The sequence below is a fragment of the Anolis carolinensis genome, chromosome 4 (assembly GCF_035594765.1).
Source record: "Anolis carolinensis isolate JA03-04 chromosome 4, rAnoCar3.1.pri, whole genome shotgun sequence".
NCBI classification, from domain to species: domain Eukaryota; kingdom Metazoa; phylum Chordata; class Lepidosauria; order Squamata; family Dactyloidae; genus Anolis; species Anolis carolinensis.
Window position 1 is genome coordinate 9,767,408 of NC_085844.1, and position 22,978 is coordinate 9,790,385.

Consider the following 22,978-nt stretch of genomic DNA (forward strand, 5'->3'; position numbering starts at 1 on the left):
TTCTCATTTTAAATTTTTTAAAAATTGAGGTTCCAATGATGATAGACATTCTGGGAGTTATTCCCAATAATCTGACAAAACATCCAAGTGAAACCACCGTAAGTAGGATCATTATTACACAATTACAAGATGTGACCCTCCTTGGGATGTGCTACATTATTCAATGCAACCTCATTCATTCCTAGATTCTTGGACAGAGTCTGAGACAGTGGTAGTCCCGTCAGTCACATCCGCTAGACCAGGGGTCCCCAAACTAAGGCCCGGGGGCCGGATGCGGCCCTCCAAGGTCATTTACCTGGCCCCTGCCCTCAGTTTTATAATATAATATTTTATATCAGTTTTAATAATATAATATATTGTATATACATATAATATTGATAATAATATTATGTTATACAATATAATACTAGTAGTAATACCATATAATAATATTAATTATATGTTATATATTACATATTATATAATAGTATAGTGGTATAGTTCAATATAGTAATATATAATGCTAATATTGTGTTACACTTTCCATTGAAATCCAAATAGGTTTATGTTGGTTAAAATTGTTTTCATTTTTAAATATTGTATTGTTCTTTCATTGTTGTTATTGTTGCACTACAAATAAGATATGTGCAGTATGCATAGGAATTTGTTTGTATTTTTTTTTTAAATGATAATTTGGCCCCTCAACAGTTTGAAGGATTGTGGACCGGCCCTCTGCTTAAAAAGTTTGGGGACCCCTGCGCTAGACTGTGAAACCAATAATGCAATTCCTATCATCCTCCTCAGGAAGAGGGGCTCCAGCTCCTACTAACAATGGCTTCCTCCTTAGTCATTGTCCTCTTTTGTCTTTCTGTCTCCAGGTTATGGGCATGCTGCTCCAGGAACAAATGCTGGGAAGGCTTTCTGCATGTGCTACGCTGCCCTGGGCATCCCGTTGACCCTGGTTATGTTCCAGAGCCTTGGTGAACGCATGAACACCTTTGTCAAGTACCTCTTGCAACGGATGAAAAAGTGCTGCAGGATGAGGAGCACCGACGTGTCCATGGAGAACATGGTAGCCGTTGGGTTCTTCTCTTGCATAGGGACCCTCTGCATAGGAGCAGCGGCTTTTTCCCAATGTGAGGAGTGGAGTTTTTTCCAGGCCTTCTATTACTGTTTTATCACATTGACTACAATAGGGTTTGGGGACTACGTGGCCCTTCAGACGAAGGGAGCCCTTCAAAAGAAGCCGCTCTACGTGGCATTTAGCTTTATGTACATCCTAGTGGGATTGACAGTCATTGGGGCATTTCTCAATCTGGTTGTTCTCAGGTTGTTCATGAACATTGAGGAGGAGAGACGGGAGGCAGAAGAGCGGGCCTCCCTGGCAGGGAACCACAACAGCATGATCATTCACATCCAAGAGGACTCCCAACGTGGCCGGCCCCGGTACAAGGCCGAAGTTGCTGACCTCCAATCTGATTGTTCATGCATGTGCTACAGGTCCCACGAATACACCAGCCGGATGGTGTCCCACCAAAATTCCTTCAGCTCCAAGCTGAACCTTCAGTACTTTCACTCCATCTCCTATAAGATAGAGGAGATCTCGCCAAGCACATTAAAAAATAGCCTTTTCCCCTCTCCAGTCAGCTCCATCTCACCTGGGTTACACAGCTTTACAGATAGTCACCGGCTGATGAGACGGCGGAAGTCCATTTGAAATGGTTTGCCTTTGGAGGTTTTGATCTTTTATTCCTAAAGGTTTTGGTGTATGTGTTGTTTTTTTAAAAAATGACAACAGAAATTCCTTTTTCAGCTAAGAAAGGAAATAAGAATGCAAAGGGAAAGACCTTCGTCCATTGAAACTCAGCTCTGGAGCATGAAGCATGGATGAACCTTTTTCTTTTTTCCAGCAACGTATGCCTTACATGAATCCCCCTCCTCGGTAGTCAAAAAAGATTCGAGGTGATGGGAAGTGGGTATCCAAATTCCAAAGCTGCACACATCGCTGGGAGGTTTTCTGTGCCAGTCGGCATGTTTGGCCTAACAAACTCTTTCTCTTTTGTCACAAACAGGTCGCTCTGTGTGTGTGTATGCGTGTATGTGTCAAAGAGAACACGGGTGCGTCTCTGTGTGTGGAGCGTTTGGGTACGAATGCACACGCACAAATTCTACTACCAGTGCCATGTGACTAACAAGAGTATATATTTAAGCATCAGGTATTGGTTTCCTTTTATACCTTTCTTCCTTTGAAGAAATTGTTTTCTGGCCTGCTTATGGCTTCCAGAAAAATAAAATTAAATAATCGGGGTGGGGTGGAAGAAAAGCTGGGAATCCTTTTATTGTTTGCTGAGTCAAGCATGCGCCAGAAACAAGTCAATATAGCGAGTGTATCATGATAAGACTTTTTTAAAATGCTAGGTTTTATTAGATTGTATCAACCATTTTGTTAAAATTTTAAAACAAGTAACAAGGTGGGGGAAAGAAGGATTGCTTTTGCTTGCCAGGCCAAATCCTTGCAAAACTATTTTTTTAAATGAAATACAGCATGCGTTTTGTAAAACTGATATGCATTATAAAAACACAAGAGGAAAACAAAACCCTGTCAATGGAATTCATACGCAACTGCAAAGAACATGGATTTAAAATACATTTGCGTTAATTATGGTTGTTCTAAGTATTTGTCATGTCCATAGAGAATTTTTTCTGCATGTGTGTATATGTGTATGTATGAGTTCATCTGCATTACAAAGTTATATCAGTTTGATTCTACTTTGTTGCATTTCATCCTACAGAATCCTGGGATTTGTAATTTGGCAAGGTACTTAGAATTCTCTTCTAAAGAGTTCTCTTGTTCTCTCTTGAACCTCAGAACTAGAGTTTTGGAACAATTTTGAATATCTCATTAGGATTCCTTAGGATGAAGACACCGGAATTTATTGTTAGCTGCCCTGAGAAAGATGGGATGAAAACTGAGCAAATAAATAGAATAAATAATTAAAGTGCTATCAAACTGACACAACTTTGTATCGTAGATGCATTCTATGGCCTAAATCCCATTATTTCTCTGGACTAGAGCAAACCCACTGAATCAATTGGATGTATTCATCAAGCACCATTCAAAAATCAATCTGATGCATCTTCTCTAACTGGGAATTGTCAACAGGATCGTGGCCTTTGTATCCTATGATGGGAGAAAGGAACAGTTATTGTATTATTTCTTGATTTTTAAAATTTATACAGTTTTTGTATACAATTGTCTTCTATTTTATTTTCTCTCTGTGGGTATGTGTGTGTGCTCAAACATGTCCGGCTACCTTTATGTATAGGAAGTATATTTTGGGAATGTTTGGATGATATACAGAGGTGGATGTATATATTTTTTTTTGATTATATAAAAAAGCAGGGCATTCCTTGTTTTTTACATGTGAATAATAATGAGAATAGTAATATGAAGAGAGTGTCTCTCGAATGTTTTTGATTTGTAAATAACAGGAAGCCTTGGTTGGTCTCAGGAAGAACTCAAGATGGTATCCTTGTGCTTTGGCCTTCTAAGAATTTCATATGAAGTCTAAGATTGTTGTTTTTGATTTTTTACTTAGACTACATAAGAAAAAGGTACACATGGAGATGTCAAACCCAGTTCTACATCAAATTTGGATTGCTTCAAGGAGTTTAGGAAGTTTCACCCTATATGGTTGGACTGGCCTACAAAGTAATGAATCCACAAGCTCTGGCCATTTGTGAGCAGCCATCTGTAATATGTTTCTGGCAGTCCCAATCTTAGATTGTTCTATATATGTGAAGAACATCTGATTATGCACTGATTATGGCCTACCAACTTAGCTCAGTATTAAATGTTATGACTATCGGTTGTTTTCTAAAACCTCTAAAGTTATTGATCTATTGGCTTTGGTTAGTGGAAGACTGTTCTTACGTCATATCAATATTGTCCTCAGATAATATCTTATTTGAAATAATAGTATAGGGGTTATGAATGACATTGGCTGGTTCCCATCTTTCCTTTACTCTAGCAATTTCTACAAATCCCATGACTGCTTTTTCTAGAGCCCTGTGTTCCAGTACTATAAATAATATTAATGTCTGAAAATATGCATAATGCTGCAGGTTAAAGTTAAAAGAAATCTCAAAGAAGGGAATAAGAGAAGGAAAACGGAAGTTTTACCCATGTATTTAAAAATGTGGAGTTGTAAAGGATATAGACTAGATTATAGAATTGTGGAATATTTTTGCCTTCCATAATATTGGAAGCAAGATGGATATTAGGAACCTATCATGAGGAAGGAACTGGCAATGTCACTTCTCAGTACTACTTGCCCAAGAAAACTTATAAAATTCACAGGGTTACCTTAAGTTGACTGGCAGTTTGAAGACATGTATACACATACACACAATATTCCCGCTAACATCGAGAGTCTAGTTGAAACACTCATGCAAAGCCTTTTTGCTAGGGAAAGGTAAACAGAAAGGAGTATTATCATATCATAGAATCCTAGAGTTGGAAGAGACCTCGTGGACCATCCAGTCCAACCCCCTGCCAAGAAGCTGGAAAATCACATTCAAAGCACCCCAGAAAGATGGCCATCTAGCCTCTGCTTAAAAGCCTCCAAAGAAGGAGCCTCCACCACACTCTGGGGCAGAGAGTTCCACTGCTGAACAGTTCTCACAGTTAGGAAGTTCTTCCTAATGTTCAGGTGAAATCTCCTTTCCTGCAATTTGAAGCCATTGTTCTGCATCCTAGTATCCTGGGCAGCAGAAAAAAAAGCTTGCTCTATGACTCTCCCTCACATCTTGTTACATGGCCTTCATCATGTCTCCTCTCAGCCTTCTCTTCTGCAGGCTAAACATGCCCAGCTCTTTAAGCTGCTTCTCATAGGGCTTGTTCTCCAGACCTTTGAACATTTTAGTTGCCTTTCTCTGGACACATTCCAGCTTGTTGATATCTCCCTTCAATTGTGGTGCCCAGAATTGGACACAATGTGATTCCAGGTGTGGCCTGACCAAGTGCGATTAGAGAGGTAGCATGACTTCCCTGGATCTACTCTTATTTATGCAGGCCAAAATATCTCATTGACTTTTTTTGGCTGTCGCATCACATTGCTGGCTCATGTTTATCTTGTTGTCCACTTCACATGTTCTTTTGTTAAGCCACATATCCCCTATTCTGTATCTTTGCATTTCATGTAGTATCTTGCATTTGTCTCTGTTGAACTTCATTTTGTTAGTTTCAGTCATCTCTCTAATCTGTTAAGATCATTTTGAATTCTGCTCCTGTCTTCTGGAGTATTAGCTATCCCTCCCAATTTGGTGTCGTCTGTAAACTTGGTGACATGTCCATTGTGTTGATGTGGGCTTTTAAGGTGCATATTTTAATGGCTGTCTTTTATTGACAGGGATCTTAAATGAATTTGAGTCCAAGAGTCACCAATTTAAGCATCATTTCAGGATTTGAAGAAACATAAGAGAAACTGCCTTTTCAAAAGCACCCATCTGAATTTTCAACCTTTTAATTGGGGAATTAGACAAGATAAAACTTGACCACAATAGAAGAAAGCAATGGAGACAACACAGAGGGAAAATGATTAAAGACTGAATGGCGATCTATTATGATTTAATTCACCAACCCAACATCAAGCTAAAACTAAAATATTCAGTTCCTTTTAAGTGGAGATTATAATAATTTTATAATAATTAAAGTGGAGAAATTTAAATCAGATGTGTAATTTCTTTTACAAAGTGAGAGGGGAGAAAATCTGATTAAGGTAATGCATAAAATGTTATCGGAAATGCTGCTTTCAGTGAGAAGGAGTTCATATCAACATCATTCATTACCATGAGAGAGATACTGCCTTGGAGTATAACAAAATGAGTTATGAAGACATTTAGTTACAAAGATCCTTGTTTTTTGATAAAAACCATCCAGATTTCTAGTCCTTGTGGATTCAATGAAAAATGGAAATGCAATTGGAGTAAAGTTCTAAATAGTCACCGCAGTCCATTAAAAGGAATAATTGGCTGCAGAAAAAAATAATAAGCCCACCTGGAGGGAAATATTTTACAAGGTCTGTATTAACTATAAAAAACTTTATCACAAGTGTAGGTGAGGCCTCCAAATTTTAATGTCAGCTAAACAAGAGATTAGTGAAGTTGGTTTTTTGAACTGCACCTCTGAGAATGACCTAGCTAGCCATTTTTTTGAGCTCCGAATTAAGCTACACTTCATTTTCTTGACATTTTGATGGGATGAATAGGAGTGAGATGCTTTGGAACCAATTAGAGAAGCAATTTGGAGCACAGGAATGCAACTTCATTTTTATTTCATTTTCCTCAAAAGCTTACCATATTATAAACCACTGATGCTATGGGAGAGATTCATGGTTTTGTGGCCTCACAGAGAGATACAAGGTGGCAAAGATCCAAAACTATAAAGTTGGCGATGGGAAGGCAATGCTTGCAGTCCTTGCCTTCTTATTGCTGTTGTTTAATTACCATCAAGATGGCTTTTATTTATGATGATCTTATGAATGAGAGACTGCCATGAACCCCTCCCATCAGTAGGTCTTGCTTACTCACTTTCTCAGGACAGTGCCTCAGGTTTTGCAAGCTCAGGGCTAATGCTTTCTTATTGAATCAATCCACCTTCTTGTTTTCCTACTGCCTTCCATTTTTTTCTGAGCAGTATTGTCTTTTACGAAGACTTATTTTGGCTTCTCATGGGAGTTTGCACATCTTTGTTGTCATGTGAGTGTAAGTCCTTTCCAATACATGACAACCTTAGGATGAATCTATCATGAGATTTTCTTGGTGAGGTGTGTATGGAAGGGGTTTGCCTTTGCCTTCTTCTCAGACTCATCAATGAGTTTCTGTGGCTGAGCAGGGTATTGAACTAATGTTCAAATTACTGTACCATACAGGCTGTTTTGATTTGCTGTAGGATCCATTGATTTGTCCTTTTGCTGGTCCAACAATCCAACATTTTGATTGAGTTGTTCTTCTTGCTATCAGCTTTCTTCTCTGTGAACAAATACCCCATTTAGAGGTAACAGTAAAGATTTCCAGTGCTTTGCAGAGTAATGAAGGAGGGTCACGACCGACCTCCATGCTTGAAGGAACACTCATCCGGACTGTGCGCTCAGATGCCTTAAAATGTCTTGTCTGTTTATTCTCCTTTCTGAGAAAAATGTTACTTAGGAGAGCCTAGAGAAAATCCATCTTAGTAGACAATGCTGGGCTAGATTTCCAATCTGGTAGAAGGCAGAATCTTCTATGGATCCCAATAGTAACATAGGATCAGATTCTTTTATCAGATTCTTAGATTAATTGGGTTGCTTCATTTTCATTTGCCATGAAATGGTTTTGAATTTGGCTGTTGCTTGATTCAGAAACGTAACTGGCAACTCTGGACACGAAGTACCCTTCCATTCAGGTCAGAGCTTAGTGATGCTAAATCTATTGTATTCCCCTTTACCTCTTGGAGTTAGTAAAAACAGTGGTGGAAGGGGAGAGAGACATTTGGCCACTCCACTCTCAACATGGTTGCCACTCCTGGTGTAAAGGGTGTATGCATGCACCTAGGTCTTTCATTTCCAATGGTGTAAATGACAATTAAGCCGAACTTTACCTTTTACTCTCATTATACCATTTTCTCCAAGGCATCAAGGTGGAATGCAAGTTTCATCCCATTTATCCTCACAGCAAACCTATGAAGGATCTTCAGGTCTTCATAGCAATTTGAGCCTGGATGTCATAATCTTAGCCCAATACTTTAATCACTGAATGACAAGCCCTCTCCAAGGAATGTCTAGGCCAGTGGTTCTCAACCTGTGGTTCCCCAGACGTTTTGGCCTTCAACTCCCAGAAATCCAAACAGCTGGTAAACTGGCTGGGATTTCTGGAAATTGTAGGCCAAAACACCTGGGGACCCACAGGTTGAGAACCATTGCTCTAGGTCCTCCAGTGTAATTCTATGGCTGACTGATAGAGAACCCAGATATGCCTAGCAAAGTATCTTCTCAGGTAAAAATTAGCAATTTTAGTAGTTTTTCACTTTTTTGAGGCTCCCTAGCCCCAGTCGATATGGGCAGACTATAGTTGGAAATATCCTCCACGAAACTGGCAACAAAATCCTCTCTCAGCCTGTTTTTTCTGTGCTTCTTTTTATGGTTGTGACAAATGGATATTGTAATTAAGAACGATCTAAGCCAGTGCATTTCATTTTGTCTTAATTGTCTTGTCAACCTTTTCCCACCTTGCTCGCTGATCATGTATGGCACGCCAGTATATGTCAACACCCACAACAGCTATATTTCTTTCCTTTTTCGTTTCAAAGAAGAAGAAGAAGAAACCAAAATAAGATTAATGGCACCATCTCATTGGTAATTAATATTCATGGTAGCGAGCCCTGTTGTCTGGGCTGAGTTGCAGAAAAGCAGAACCAATCCAGGGGAGTGAAGGGATTTATCATTACTGGTTCTTTGTGAGTAGATTGAGTCGTGTCTCCAATAATTGAAAATGTGCTCCAAGATGCATTTTTTCCTTGCCTGACTTCTGATTGCACTAGTCTGGTGCCTTTGATAAATACTCCCATTCAACTATCATAGTGGAAAGCATTCCACAAACTTCATACATTGTTCCACATGGGCAAAAAAATCAAATTCCTAGTTTAAAAGTTGCTGTTATTGGTTTCATGCCTGGCTGTTTTTCAACCCGTTGGCTCTCTGCTTTGACTTGCCCCCAAGATTTGCCTTTCTAAAGCTCATAGATGGAAGAGGCCATGTATGACAGATGGCCATCTGTCAAGAGTGCTTTGATTGTGCTTTTCCTGCAAGGCAGGGGGTTGGACTGGATGGCCAGTGTGGTCTCTTCCAACTCTGTATATTCTATGGTTCTGTGACATGTCTCCTCCTCTTTATTCTGCATTAACACAAAATATGATAATGTTGAAAAGTGCCTTTCGGGCAAATCCAACAGCCCCTTAATTATTACAGGAAATGTGCAAATCTTTTAATAATGTTTAATAACACTGAAGAGAAAATAAAATTTGCACAAAGACCTTCATGGGCCATATTTGATCTGCCCAATTTTACCTCTCATAGAGACCCCAGAAGTACTTCTCTTAGAATGAAGAGTATTTGCTTCTTTTAATTTTTAATATAATTATTCTCATACTAAAGTGAATCACATATCTTGAAGAAAGAGGCTTAATTCCAAGGAGGGTGGCATCCACTATTCTTTGTTTTACCTTCAGATGAATTTACAAACCAAAACCAGATCAGTAATAATCTTTGGGCCACTTTGTACTTTGAGGGCCCAGTACCCAACAATCTTGAACACCCCTCATTTAGGTTACCTTTGATTCAAGGTTAGATGGTCTCTGGAAACTGAAATAAAGAAACATTTTTAAAGACTTCTTTGAAATCTAGGGATAGAGTAGGTGAGGTCCATTTTTTTCGAGCTCAGATTTGAACTAAGCTTGCTGTCAGGAACATGGGGACAATTACACGTGGCAACTTTTCAAAAGGATAAAGTCATAGTGTCACCCAATTTCAGTGCCAATCAATCCATCCAAGCAAGGATTCAATCCTAGTTTTGTCGAAGTCCAACATCTCATAGAATGGACAATCTATAAATGTTTATTATTATGTTTTTATTTATTTATATCCTGCCTTCTCTCTCCATACGGAGACTCAAAGCGGAGACTCAGTTTTATTCAGCTAAACCGTTAGTCTTTGAGGTACCACCAGATTCTTGCTTGACAGGCTTATCATCTTAGAAATTATATCCCAAAGAAGCTTTGCTTAGGTTGACAACATTACACTAGAAGACATTTATAATTTAAGCATTGGGTGATAGTGACTGGCTTGAAACAATTTTGTAAAAAGTCATAAATGAATGGAAAGAATTAACAGGTCAAAGAAAGTTCATACTTATCAAATTTACTACTAGATATTGCAATGCTGATCTCAAAGTGAGATGGGTGGTTTGTGAAAAAGTAAAACAACTGTACCAAAGGTTATTTAATTATGATAATCCAATGTAACATCCATTTTTGATAAAAATTTCTATTTTCACAGGAAGTATACAACACAAGACAGACTTCATAAAAAACAAAACAAAAGTAATCTTTGTAAGTTGCATGTTTTTGATGATGAAAACAATAATAGATTTTGGTCGGTATCAGCAAGGGAGGTTTTATGTTCTTATGAGTACAAACTTCGTATTTCTATAACTCATTTTCTTTTTTTCATTAGTGTTATCAAGCAACATATAAAGCACTTACAACTTTCTAGATAAAAGAGAAACTTGACTGTTTGGTCCAATAGTAAAATAAAAATTCGGAGTATTATCTTTATTGGGCTACCAAGATATCATTAAAATAATAATAATTTTTTCCAAGTCCTGAGAAGGGCTTATGAAGCTTGGGATGAGAGAGAAACCAGATACGATTTCTAAAACTGAGGTCTATAGAGAGAAGTTCAGACAGTTCTTCAAAATCTAATAGACACAGTATGAATGGAAACAGGTTTGGTCAGGGAAGAGGAATAGCAATTTTGATCCAGCTGTCAATAAACAAACAATAAAAAATTTGGAGGCTTCACATTCTGCCTCCCTTAATAGCTGGAAGCAACTCTTTTGCTATGAAACCAGACAGACATCATGTGGGCTTTGCAGTAGTCTGGCCATAGTCTTCTGATAAACTATTTTTGCTGCCGGATAAGAATGAATACACATAGCAGGAGTGAGATTGAGAAAGCACTCAAGATGTTATTGGACTGTATCTCTCAGCATTTCTCGCTGTTGGCTAGGGCTGCTTCAGCCTGCAGTGCAAGAATATCTAAAGAGTTGCATGACTATCATAACAACACAGAGTTTCTTTTCTTTTTCTTTTTTTAAATAATTTTTTTATTGATATTTCAAATAAGGTTTACAGCGAGAGTATGAAAACAAAGAGGTTATTAGGGGAAAAGGTGAGGGATGTGCATAGAAACAAAGAAAAAGGAATATGGGGAAGGAACAACCGACACACCAAAAAAAACCCCCAAATTAAAATGATCACCCAATAAAATAAGTAGGAAGACGGACAAAAGGAGACACAAAAAAAATAGCAATATATATATATATATATATATATATATATATATATATATATATATATAGACGTGTGTGTATATGTATATATATATGTGTGTGTGTGTGTGTGTGTGTGTGTGTATAAGTAATGAACCAAAGATACAAATAAAATAAAAAGTAAAATTGACTTCCATCTCATACACAGATACTTTACATCTTCTTGCATTTGGTCTGTTGCCACTGGATATTCATTTAAATTAACATTGTCATTTGTTTTTCTCTTTAGATAGTTTTTTATCAAGTCCCAATTTGTTTGCCTTTTTGGTATGCCATTATTATTTTTTAGTAAATACGTCAATTTGTCCATATTCATAATTTCCAACACCTTATTTAACCACAACACAGAGTTTCCTTGATGAACACATCTTTCTCCCTTGCTAGTAACAACACATATTTGTTTTCTTCTGTCTTGGTTCTCGCTCAGGATCTCTTAGGTGATGCGTAACACATATGAACAGAATAAAATATTTGTAAAAATATAATAGTCATAATCATAATAATCATAATAATAATTTCAAAACATTTTTAGAAAACATACAGGCCTAAATGTATTTTCTGTATTTGTTTGCTTATTGTTATTATTAAATCGTACTGATGTGGTCCAGCTAAAGTAGACTCAATCAGTTGTAGAATCAGGAACCAACATTTAAATAAAAGCCCCTCAGACAATGGGTCTACTCTAGTTGGGATTAATTGTACGATTTATGCATTACTGAAAATAGTCCCCACAACTACATCTTTAGCGGTTGTGGAACACTGACAAGAACATAGTTTCACTCTTGGTGAAATGATTATTTACCATTCTCTTTCTCATCATGGTAAGAGACGGATAATAATGTCTCTTTCAAGGAGTTTCCATCTCAGAAGGGCAGTTTTAGTTTATCGCTGAAGGATAGTTTTAGTCTTGGTAAGGGAATCACTTTGAATTTTATCTATTGAAGGACCGGTTTGTAATTCATATATCGTATATACTTGAGTATAAGCCGACCCGAATATAAGCTGAGGCACCTAATTTTACCACAAAAAACTGGGAAAACATTGACTCCAGTATAAGCCGAGGGTGGTAAATTTCAGAAATAAAAATAGATACAAATAAAATTACATTAATTGAGGCATCGGTCCAACTCTGATCAAATCATTATTCTCATCTTCTTCAATGTAAATGTGCTTATGTATCCTTTTAATAATAATAGAGTAAAATAATACATGTAATAATAGAGTAAAATAATAAATACAATAATAATAATAAGATCAGAGTGAAATAATAAATGTATTAATATTATTATTAATAATAATAGAGTAAAATAAATGTAATAGTAGCAACAATAATAGAGAAAAATAATAAATGTAATAATACCAATAATAATAGAGAAAAATAATAAATGTACCATATATTCTTGAGTATAAGCTGACCCAAATATAAGCCAACCAGGACCCTCACCCGAGTATAAGCCGAGGGGAGTTTTTTCAGTCTTAAAAAAAGGACTGAAAAACTAGGCTTATACTCAAGTATATAAGTATATACTAACTTCAGCAGGCCTTGTGAAGGAAACCCAAAGACCGATGCCATATTTCTCCTGAAGTTTCTGCAATGTTCTTCACTCCGAATTGATGCACATGAGCTCAGATTTCTCATACTTCATTTTGGACTCCATATATAATCGGCATTTTTTAAAAAATATTAGAGATAACAAGCTTTTGTCAGTCCAAAAGAGTACCTTTACTCTGGGTGGTTTCCCCTCACTTTATCTCTTTAACTAATGTTTAATTCTTAATTTCCATAGCTAGTGGTTTTATCTCATCAGGATATGAAACATCTGAGTATCATGTCCTAAGTCAAAGGATCCAGAGACATCCCCATTTATATTTAGCATAACTTTGAATTCTATTTATAACTTTTTAATGCTACTAATAGAGGGACAACCTATTCCCATTTCTTCTAAAACCGAGGTTTAAGGTGGCTGAAATCTTCTCAGTCTGGGCAGTCAAAGGCTGTAAAAATGTCAAGCAAGAGCAACAGTATTGGGTTTTTAAAAAATATTAATGAATGGACAAATCACATTTGAAATTTGACATGAGTTGATCCTACATGAACATAAGGCAAAATGAATTAGTTCAATCAGTTGGTCTGTATGGAAGTAAGCTTGTCCTGATCTTGCTGCAAAAGGTAAGTATGACCTGTGTTTCATCTCCCTCTGGTTTAAGAATTGCAAATAGTTTTACCATCTTTCAGCTAGGTGGTATCTGGATACATATAATAATGACTCCAGATAGTCAGCTAGATGGTTAGGTGAATATTCCTAGTAGGCCAAAAAAGCACAAAGATACTGTCTCATTAAGGTGCAATTTGTTCATTCAGACTATCATCTCTGAGGTTAAAAGTGTTCGGATTTTTGACACAGTGACTTATACAGAAATTCTTGGATTTCTTCCAAACCAAACACACAAAAGGTGTTCAACCAGACAGAATGCCAATTCTGAAGCCTGCATTTATTACGCTTGTATGTATTTGTGTGTGTATGAGAGACATGTCTTTTGATGCTGTTTCGCTTGTCACTTTGGTTGCATTTTTTGTACTTCTCAAAAAGACAACGGATTGGCATAGCACGAATGCAAGGCTGTATTTTAAGAAGTATTATCAGAAGTCACTTTTCCTAAGCCCAATTAGTAATATTTTGTATGTGCAGCAGTGACTGCAGTAGGGTCAAAGAATACGCATATCAGGCTAAGAGCACTTAAGAGTGGGGAATTCTCCTAGATATTTTGGTGATGAAAGAAGATCGTAACTCAGGGGTGAGGTTCACAATGGCATTCCTGTGGCAAAATCTAACATGTAGCTACGATTTCGGACTGTTAGATTGTGCAGGTAAAACAGCAAGAGATCCCATGACACATAAAAGACTATCAAATTCATTGTGGTGGAAGCTGTTGCGTGCTTTAGCTGAGAGCTTGACATCTGTTGAAATAGACTCTAGAAGTACCACAGAATATCCTTTTAAAACCAAGCCTGAGGGTGAATTTGGCATTTCCTGCTCAGGAAAAAATAAATCTGAGAGATTTCAAGGAATTTAACTTATTACTGATGAATGGCTTGCCACTGAGTTTCACCTTAAATGATCCTTCAAGGAAAGGGTGAAGGTTCTCCAGGCAGTCGAGACATCTACAGACTTTATCACACAGGCTGGCAAAGCAAAATTTCAGCAGGATAATATCATCTGTTGCTGGTAGATAACAACATGGTGCCATGCGTATCCTGCTATCATTTTGCCTTCCCTCCATGACTGTAGCACTCCTTTCCATTGATGGTAAAAGTGTCAATGGCTCTCAAGATAGCTTCCTTCCCACTACTTAGGTAAAGGTAAAGGTTTTCCCCTAACGTTAAGTCCAGTCATGTCTGACTCTGGGGGTTGGTGCTCATCTCCATTTCTAAGCTGAAGAGCCGGCGTTGTCCATAGACACCTCCAAGGTCATGTGGCCGGCATGATTACCTTCCCGCCGGAGCGGTACCTATTGATATACTCACATTGGCATGTTTTCGAACTGCTAGGTTGGCAGAAGCTGGAGCTAACAGCGGCCGCTCATGCCACTCCAGGAGTTTGAACCCGGGACCTTTCGGTCTACAAGTTCATCAGCTCAGTGATTTAACGCACTTCGCCACCGGGGTTCCACTACTTACTTTGATGCTAAATGTTCATTTTCTAATCCAATATGGCCAACATTCATGTGATATCAGTGGGCATGGTTTTCCTTCTCTCCCTCTCACTCTTCCCTTTGCTATTTTCAATCAGACTAGTATCCCACCTCCTCACATTTATTTTCTATTCTTTAATGTTTCCCCAGATTGCTGTTGTTGCAAAATTAGAATAAAGATAATAAAAATATATATAAATTGGAAGGAACACTGAGGGAAGTTTAAGTTGTGGAGGCTGTGTTGAAGATAGCTTGAGGGAACACACATTGCCAAAGCAATGCCATTGCACTAATGCAGAAAGGTGCAATACTGAACACTCTAAAAGCAGTATGTTTCTATTTCATACATGAACATAATTGGGAGCTCCCAGTGGCACAATGGTTTAAACCCTTTTGTTGGCAGGACTGCTGACCAAAAGGTTGGTGGTTCGAATCCAGGGAGCTCCCATCGAATCCAGGGAGCTCCCAGGTGAGCTCCCATCTGTCAGCTCCAGCTTCCCATGTGGAGACATGAGAGAAGGCTCCCACCGGACGGTAAAATAACCAGGCGTCTCCTGGGCAACGTCCTTGCAGATGGCCGACTCTTTCACACCAAAAACAGTTGCTTCTGACATGAAAAAATTGAACATGACTGTGGTGAGATAGCAGGCCAGTGTGATAGAATTGTAAGAAAGAAGTTTAGAGCACCCAGTCAATGAGATTGACAAAACTCACTAAAACCCCTTTTAGATTGGAGTCCCATACAGTGTGTAGTCTTCAGGATGCCATGGTGTTCTTACTTGGTTTGATCTCAAGGAAATATCCCCAGGTTTTTTTTTATTATTATTACCAGATGTGATGTCAAGAGATGGAAGAGCAGATTAAAAAGCATCATGTTGCAGGGAGTTCGATCCTGTTAGTTTTGCGAACAAAATTAAACAATCATCTTGTTTCAATGTCATTTTGCTTTTTTGCCTTCTCCGTGGTGGGAGAGGTCAACCTCACCCATGGCCTTCAAATGCCATACTTGATTCAGCAGAGTGGCTTAATCGTCAAATGAGCAGAAAACGATGTATTGCAGCTTACTTAAAGAATAAAAACTGTACCACACCAATGTTTACAACTCCAAGTAGACAGCAAACCCCTGTAAAATATATGTAATTTATGCAAGGGATTGCATCTTTCTTTTTGTAATGAATGCACTAAGCAACCCTGTATATATTTTACAATGTCTTTACAAAAAAGAGGGAAAAAATACACAGAGAGAATCATTTACTGTAGTGTTGTAAAATAAATGCACTTTTTTCTAATTTTTACATTAAAAATCCTATGGCACGTTTTCAAATGCGTGTGGCTTCTTTTGTACATTGCGCACACACATTTTTAATAAAGTCTGTGGGTATCACACTCCCTGTTCAACTGCTATGTGAAGGATCAATTCTTCTATCGTTAGAAGATGTTTGCAGTTATTTACTATTATTGAAATTCATTGGTCCACATATGTTGGACTAAACTGCTTAAAAGAAAAATGGGAATACTGGACATTGCCTTATACTGATAAGAGTGGTCTCAATCTGACTGAACAGAATTATCTGAAAGTCCCTGCTATTTGCTGGTACTCCTCTGTCCAATTATTAATGAAGCATAACCAAACTTGACTCTGCATAGCTTCCAGAGTCATGTTTTTACACATGCATACATGTACGTTTTTAATTTTCCTTTCCAAGGCTAGTTACCATTCACTTTCAACTGTTGCTGCGGAAGAAGGTTTTTCAGGGGAAGTGATCTTTCATGGATTTCTAGCATTTGAGTATGGAATGTCAGAGTATTTGTAGCGCAGCAGTAGTTGGATGGAAACAGTGGAGCGCAGAACGAAAAGACACTCAGAGACGTTGGTAAAACTATTTACAAAGTTTTACTCTATGCAGCAGTAATAAACACAAACAGACTTGCAGATGACAGACGAACACAGGACTGCTCTGTTCTCCAACAGAACTTGACTCGAACTCTAGGCAGACAGAACTCAACTGAACAGAACTGAACTGATGCAATTGTTATGCACAAACACTTGTGTCTGGATACTCCCTAGTTCCAGCCACACATCAAGGTCATCATAGCTTCTTGGCAATTAACTCTTTCCACACTATGGTACATTCTGGATGATACAATCAGTTGCAATACAAGTATGGCACAAATTGCATTTAAACACTCTCAATACACAAATCCCACATTAACATGGCAGTCATGTAAGTGAAAGGATGGATCAAGTTCCCCTTGGTACATTTTGATTTCATGTTGCCCTTTTGAGAACCATCAAGACTCCAGTTTACTGTTTACTGGATGCAATCTATGGTCAACATCAAACATCACAGTTACATAGCATAAAACCCAACATGTAGAGTTACACATTGGTTTGCACTCTGCAATCCTTGTATTTGAAATGTTGCATAACTTTGAACACCTTAATATGCAACTGAAAGAAAATGTACAATTGTACTGTATGTACAACTCTGCTTTTGCAGACTTGAACTGAATGCAGATGGATTTATGTGGGAAAACACATTATTAGTTTTTGGAAGTCAGCTTTTGACCTGATATTTTCTGTATATTATTATAAATGTTCATATAGTTCCCCAGTCCCATGTTAGGGTCTGAGTTTGCAGGGCAACTCTGTAGGGCATCGTTTCTATTAAATAAGCTAGTCCTGAGAAAAGCAATTGTTTTTTCTTCATTATGATTTATAATACTATGCATTCCCATAATAAGTACTCAATTCTGAGACGGCAATGTGCATAGTTCTTTCCCTGCAAGGGAATACTCCTTCCCCAAATCTGGTGATGTTGCCTAGCAAGGCATACTCTATGCATCTCATTCTATCTCTGCTCCTGATTCTTTAAGAGCAGCCAACAAATTCTCCGTCTGCCCCGTCTCTTGAATTGAAGTTGTATGATCTTCTCCAGGTTCTGATAGGTATCATTTAAAACCTGACTTGCCTGAAACTGCATTTGTGCATTGTTCTGCAATTTGGATAGATGGGGCAGGTGGTATCCAGGATGAGATTGATGCTACACAATTCCAAAGTAGGATCTCAGCCATTATAGGGATAAAACTGCACTCTCCACTTTCCAGGTACCTCGAGTGATGTACCATAAAACTGCAATGAATGGCTCATAACTCCTAGAAACACAAAGAGCATTTGAGCTAAACAAACATAAACACACCCACTCCCTCACAATAAGTTTTGATGCCGGCATTACCATTAGAAGGGAGAAGGAACAAAACATTTATATGCAGTTAAAATGTTCCATTCAAAACAAAATGAGGAGGGAGACAAGCTCTCCTCTTTTTTGGAAAGTATGCAACAGTTTTCTCTCTTTCTCGCTCTGTTTCTAGATTCAAAGTTGCTGGAAGGAACTTTGGCCAAGTTGAGGGAGAAGAATGCTTCAATGTACATGTCTTTTTCCTTAATGTGTTTAACTGTGTACCAAACAAATTTGAAAGTGGCATCTGCAATTCCGCCCACTTTTAACTATGTCCTCCTTTAGTTTTGTCCATGTTTGCTTCTTCAATGTGGGACCCAGGACGTTTCAATCCAGTTAATGTGGACCTTAGCACGAAACAAGATCTACATATCCATATTAGGCAGGATGCTGTTCCGGAAATATGTATGTATGTAGGTAAATAGAAAACTCAGATGTGACATGAAGAGCTATATTTAAATATATCATGCAGAAGTTGAAACAAATTTCCTTCTTGTTGCATCCTTGGGCAGAAATTAGAAGAAAGGAGATTCCACTTAAATATTAGTAAGAATTTCGTGGTACTAAGAGCTTTTCAACAATGGAATAAACTATTTCAAATAGTGTTGGACATTCCTTCTTTAGAAGTCTTTAACCAGCGTGGGATAACTCTGTGGATAGACTAGATGGTCTTTGTGGTTACTTCCAGACCTTATGATTGTAGGACCCACCATCCCGTTTTATTGTTGAACTCCAAAAGAAGTCCAGCATTATGTCAGACAAACTCATGACAGTCATAAATCTGGAATTCTGGGTTAGGAAGAAAGCAGTGCTCCAAAAAAAGATGAGAAAAGATTTTATGAACAGATGCTAACAAAGTCCATCCAATCCTTCTATATTAGAAAGGGACATTTCAAAGATTATGCTTGAGGTGGGTACCATTCCAGAAGGAGGTACTATTTATGGTTCACATGATCATCATACTGGTATGCTTCTCCAGAGCTGAAATAATATGATGGCACTTACTGCATGTTTGAGATTTTGAGTGAATTTTGATTGGTTTGGGAATTTCAGGAATCAGATTAGGTAAGGGATTTTTCTGTTGATGATTTTCAAGCTCAAAACTATCCAGTGTGGGCTTTTTAGCTGATAGGTGCTTTGGGCTACTCCATGAGCCTTAAAGGTAGCTGCATAGAATTTCTGCAGTGATGGACAATGACTTCCATGTCAGTAGGATGGTGAATTTGTTCCAGGTTTTGATTATTATTATTTTTAAAAATTATCGGGGATTATGAAACTAGAATAATAGAATGATATAATAATAGAGTTGGAAGAGACCTCATGAGCTATTCAGTCCAACCCCCCTGCCAAGAAGCAGGAAATCACATTCAAAGCACACCCGACAGATGGCCATCCAGCCTCTGCTTAAAAGCCTCCAAAGAAGGAGCCTCCACCACAGTCTGGGGGAGAGAGTTCCACTGCCAAACAGCCCTTCTCACTGTGAGAAATTTCTTCCTGATGTTCAGGTGGAATCTCCTTTCCTGTAGTTTGAAGCCATTGTTCCATGTCCTAGTCTTCAGGGCAGCAGCAAACAAGTTTGCTCCCTCCTCCCTATGACTTCCCTTCACGTATTTGTACATGGCTATCAGGTCTCCTCTCAGCCTTCTCTTCTGCAGGCGAAACATGCCCAGCTCTTTAAGCCGCTCCTCATAGGGCTTGTTCTCCAGACCCTTGATCATTTTAGTTGCCCTCCTCTGGATGCTTTCCAGCTTGTCAACATCTCCCTTCAATTGCAGTGCCCAGAATTGGACACAATATTCCAGGTGTGGTCTGACCAAGGCAGAATAGAATAAGGGGGAGCAGGACTTCCCTGTATCTAGACACTATTCCCCTATTTATGCAGGCCAAAATCCCATTGGCTTTTCAAGCTGCCACATCACATTGTTGGCTCATGTTTAACTTGTTGTCCACGAGGACTCCAATATCTTTTCCACACGTACTGCTGTCAAGCCAGGCATAGTCCCCCATTCTGTATCTTTGCATTTCATTTTTTCTGCCTAAGTGAAGTATCTTTCATTTGTCCCAGTTGAACTTCATTTTGTTAGTTTCAGCTCATCTCGCTAGTCTGTTAAGATCTTTTTGATTCTGCTTCTGTCTTCTGAAGTGTTAGCTATCCCTTTCAATTTGGTGTAATCTGCAAACTTGATGTTTGTGCCTTTGAACCCTTTGCCTAAGTCATTAATAAAGATGTTGAACAGAACCGGGCCCAGGACGGAACCCTGCTGATGGCACTCCACTCGTGACTTCTTTCCAGGATGAAGAAGATGCATTGGTGAGCACCCTTTGGGTTCGTTCTAACACCATGGGCAACTGTTTTACAGTCTGAACTAAATCTCGTAGGGGATTCACAATAACTGTAAGCATTGCAGATTGGTTACTGATTGGGGAAAGAGAGGGTGCACACACCCCAAGGACTGCACATTTGGAAAGACTGTTCAAAGTTAACAGTTTCTAATTTCATCGATTCTGAATGTACACAAGCTGTTGTGAGTTCAACAAAGCACTTCCTTTCAAAGTTTTCCCTCCCAAATAACATGAGTGGGTTTATTGAGGAAGACTCCACTTATAGGAGCTTTTATGTGCATCTACCATGCATGCATATTCTAGCGGAATTCACTCACTTTGTCTTCCACTTATTGTCTGCAGCACTGAAGCCTCCTTGGGAGTGTTATCTTTTGACTCTAGAAACCAGAGATAGACATTTATCATTCAAGATTGCAGAGTGATGGATGATGGAGCACACAAGACTTTTGCGCTTGCAGCTGCCAGTGATAAGCAGTTGTCGTGGCAGCAACTACATGTTGAGTATTAATGTCCCTGTCTGATTACACGATTACAACAGAAACAATATTGTACAGCAGAACCATTTTACAATAGCACAGAGACATCACAAGTCGGTCTATTTAGAAGCAGAGTCAAGCTGTATAATAGTTCTGGTTTGGGAACACATGGCCATACCTTTAGAAGAAGCAAGACCCTCCACCCCAATGCTGACACTTTTGTAATATTATGACATCTAAGGTCCAGAAGAACACTTCAGTCAAAAGTGTTTTGGATAGAAGGGACTTAGATGCCTTTGTCTATAGTTGGGCATCTTCAGCAAGGGTGAGAATCATGAGGTCCATCAGCTGATGCTGGCTTCACCAACTGATGATTAGCCATGCTAATTAGGGTATGTTAATGAGTGTGTCAGTCCTATATTTGTATCCCATGTACTTTCCTTCTTTTCTCACTTTTCTCCTTTCATTGTCATTGCACTTTACAAATCTACTGCATTATTTTATATAGTCAAGTCAATCTAAATGAATAAAAATGGCAAATGTAGTGGATATATTTTACATTTCAAGGCTAGGCTTCACCCCTTTGAAGAGCTGAGAAATGTAACTTATTGAACTACAATTCTGGTAACCAAGTCAGCATGACTATTGGTTATGCTGTCTGGGAGATTCTGAGAGCTCTAGTCCAAGAATTAGCTTTTCCATCCTCTTTTGATTTCATCCTCATCAAAAGACAATTGCAGCAAAAAGGAAAAGGTGTGTGATAATGCAGCAAACAAATGAAACAACAATATTTCCATCAGATAATTCAAGCAAACAAGCTATGTCACCTTCTAAAGAGGAAGCAGAGAAAAATGTAGTAGAGAAGAATCACCATCCACAGATCCTTGCTGATAATATTTTTTCTCCTGTCATCACACTGCCTTAGCTAAAGTTTCTTTAAACAGCAGTGAACTCATGTTTTGACTTCATGCCTTGATTGAAATGCTGCAAACTGGTTGCCAACATGTTGTTAGTGTCCTTGTTGTAGTTATTTGCTGCCAAGTTGACTTTGACTTATGGCAAATAAATATAATGCTAGAAGGTGTAAAAAAACAACAAATATTCCTGAACTTTGCATCCAATCATGAAGCTCACTTTTTCTTTTTCTTTTTTAAATAATCTTTATTGGATCAATATCTTTGAGTATACATAAAAAGGAAAAAAAGAAAAAGAAAAACAAACAAACAAAAAGAAAAGAGACAAGAGGCGAGGGCAAGAAGAGAAAGAAGAAAACACTAGTATATTAAAAGATGGGTAGTTTTCCGGTCAATTCCACTGGAGGTTTATCTTCTTTTCTTTTTATCTTGATTTCACCTCAACCTTTTCCAGGCCATCCTCCTCAGCCTCCTGACAACATGCCATATTATCTCATAAGAATTTACTGATTTCCTGACTCTAAGATAGACTCTGAATCATTGGTTGCCCAAAGCTCCACTCAGCAATATACTCTGAAACCAAGAATTGCACACACTGTTTTTCTCTCTATTTATATATCCCCAAATTCTGGGTTAAAAACACAGTAGGAAGGAAGGAATAATCTTGTTTTGAGTTTAATACTCCTATGAACATCCAACCCTGCCATCCCAAAAAATAAGAAAAGCAACTTTGCAGTTATTTCCAGATTATCATGGTTTCCATGGCAATGTCCCAGTGGAGAACCAAGAATAGATGCCAGAGAAAGAAATATTAACTAGTTTCTTTGGAGTAATGAAAATGTTACGACAAGATCTCTACAACAAAGCTTAAGAAATCATGCTGGGATACAGGTTGGGAGAAAGATATTCTTCACTAGTGGCTCAACCTTAAGCATTCAGAGGAAGAAGTTTTAAAAGAAGCAGCTCTCTTACCTTTTTAGAGCTCTTTTTTTGTTTAACCATAAAAGGCCATCTCCAGTCAATACAAAGAGTTCCAAATATAGGAAACTGCCTGATGTTTATCTAGATAGGCAGATTTGACTATGAATGGCTGGTAGTCATGATCTTCAACTTCTGAAATAGTTTGCCATAGGATATCTGTTGCTATGTGGACTTTTACCATTGAAACATAAGGAACTGTACTTTAGAC

General features: G+C 38.2%; 1 protein-coding gene across 3 annotated transcripts in view; it reads left to right on the forward strand.

The window, feature by feature from the left end:
• kcnk9 (potassium two pore domain channel subfamily K member 9) overlaps positions 1–16,135 on the forward strand; it is a 111,280-nt gene extending 95,145 nt beyond the window's left edge. For all 3 annotated transcript variants that reach the window (XM_062979975.1, XM_062979976.1, XM_003219472.4), the window contains one exon: positions 858–16,135. In XM_062979975.1, coding sequence (XP_062836045.1) covers positions 858–1,696 — 839 coding nt within the window. In that variant the 3' untranslated portion in view covers positions 1,697–16,135. The remainder of the gene's footprint in view (positions 1–857) is intronic.
• The last annotated feature ends 6,843 nt before the right edge of the window (positions 16,136–22,978 follow it).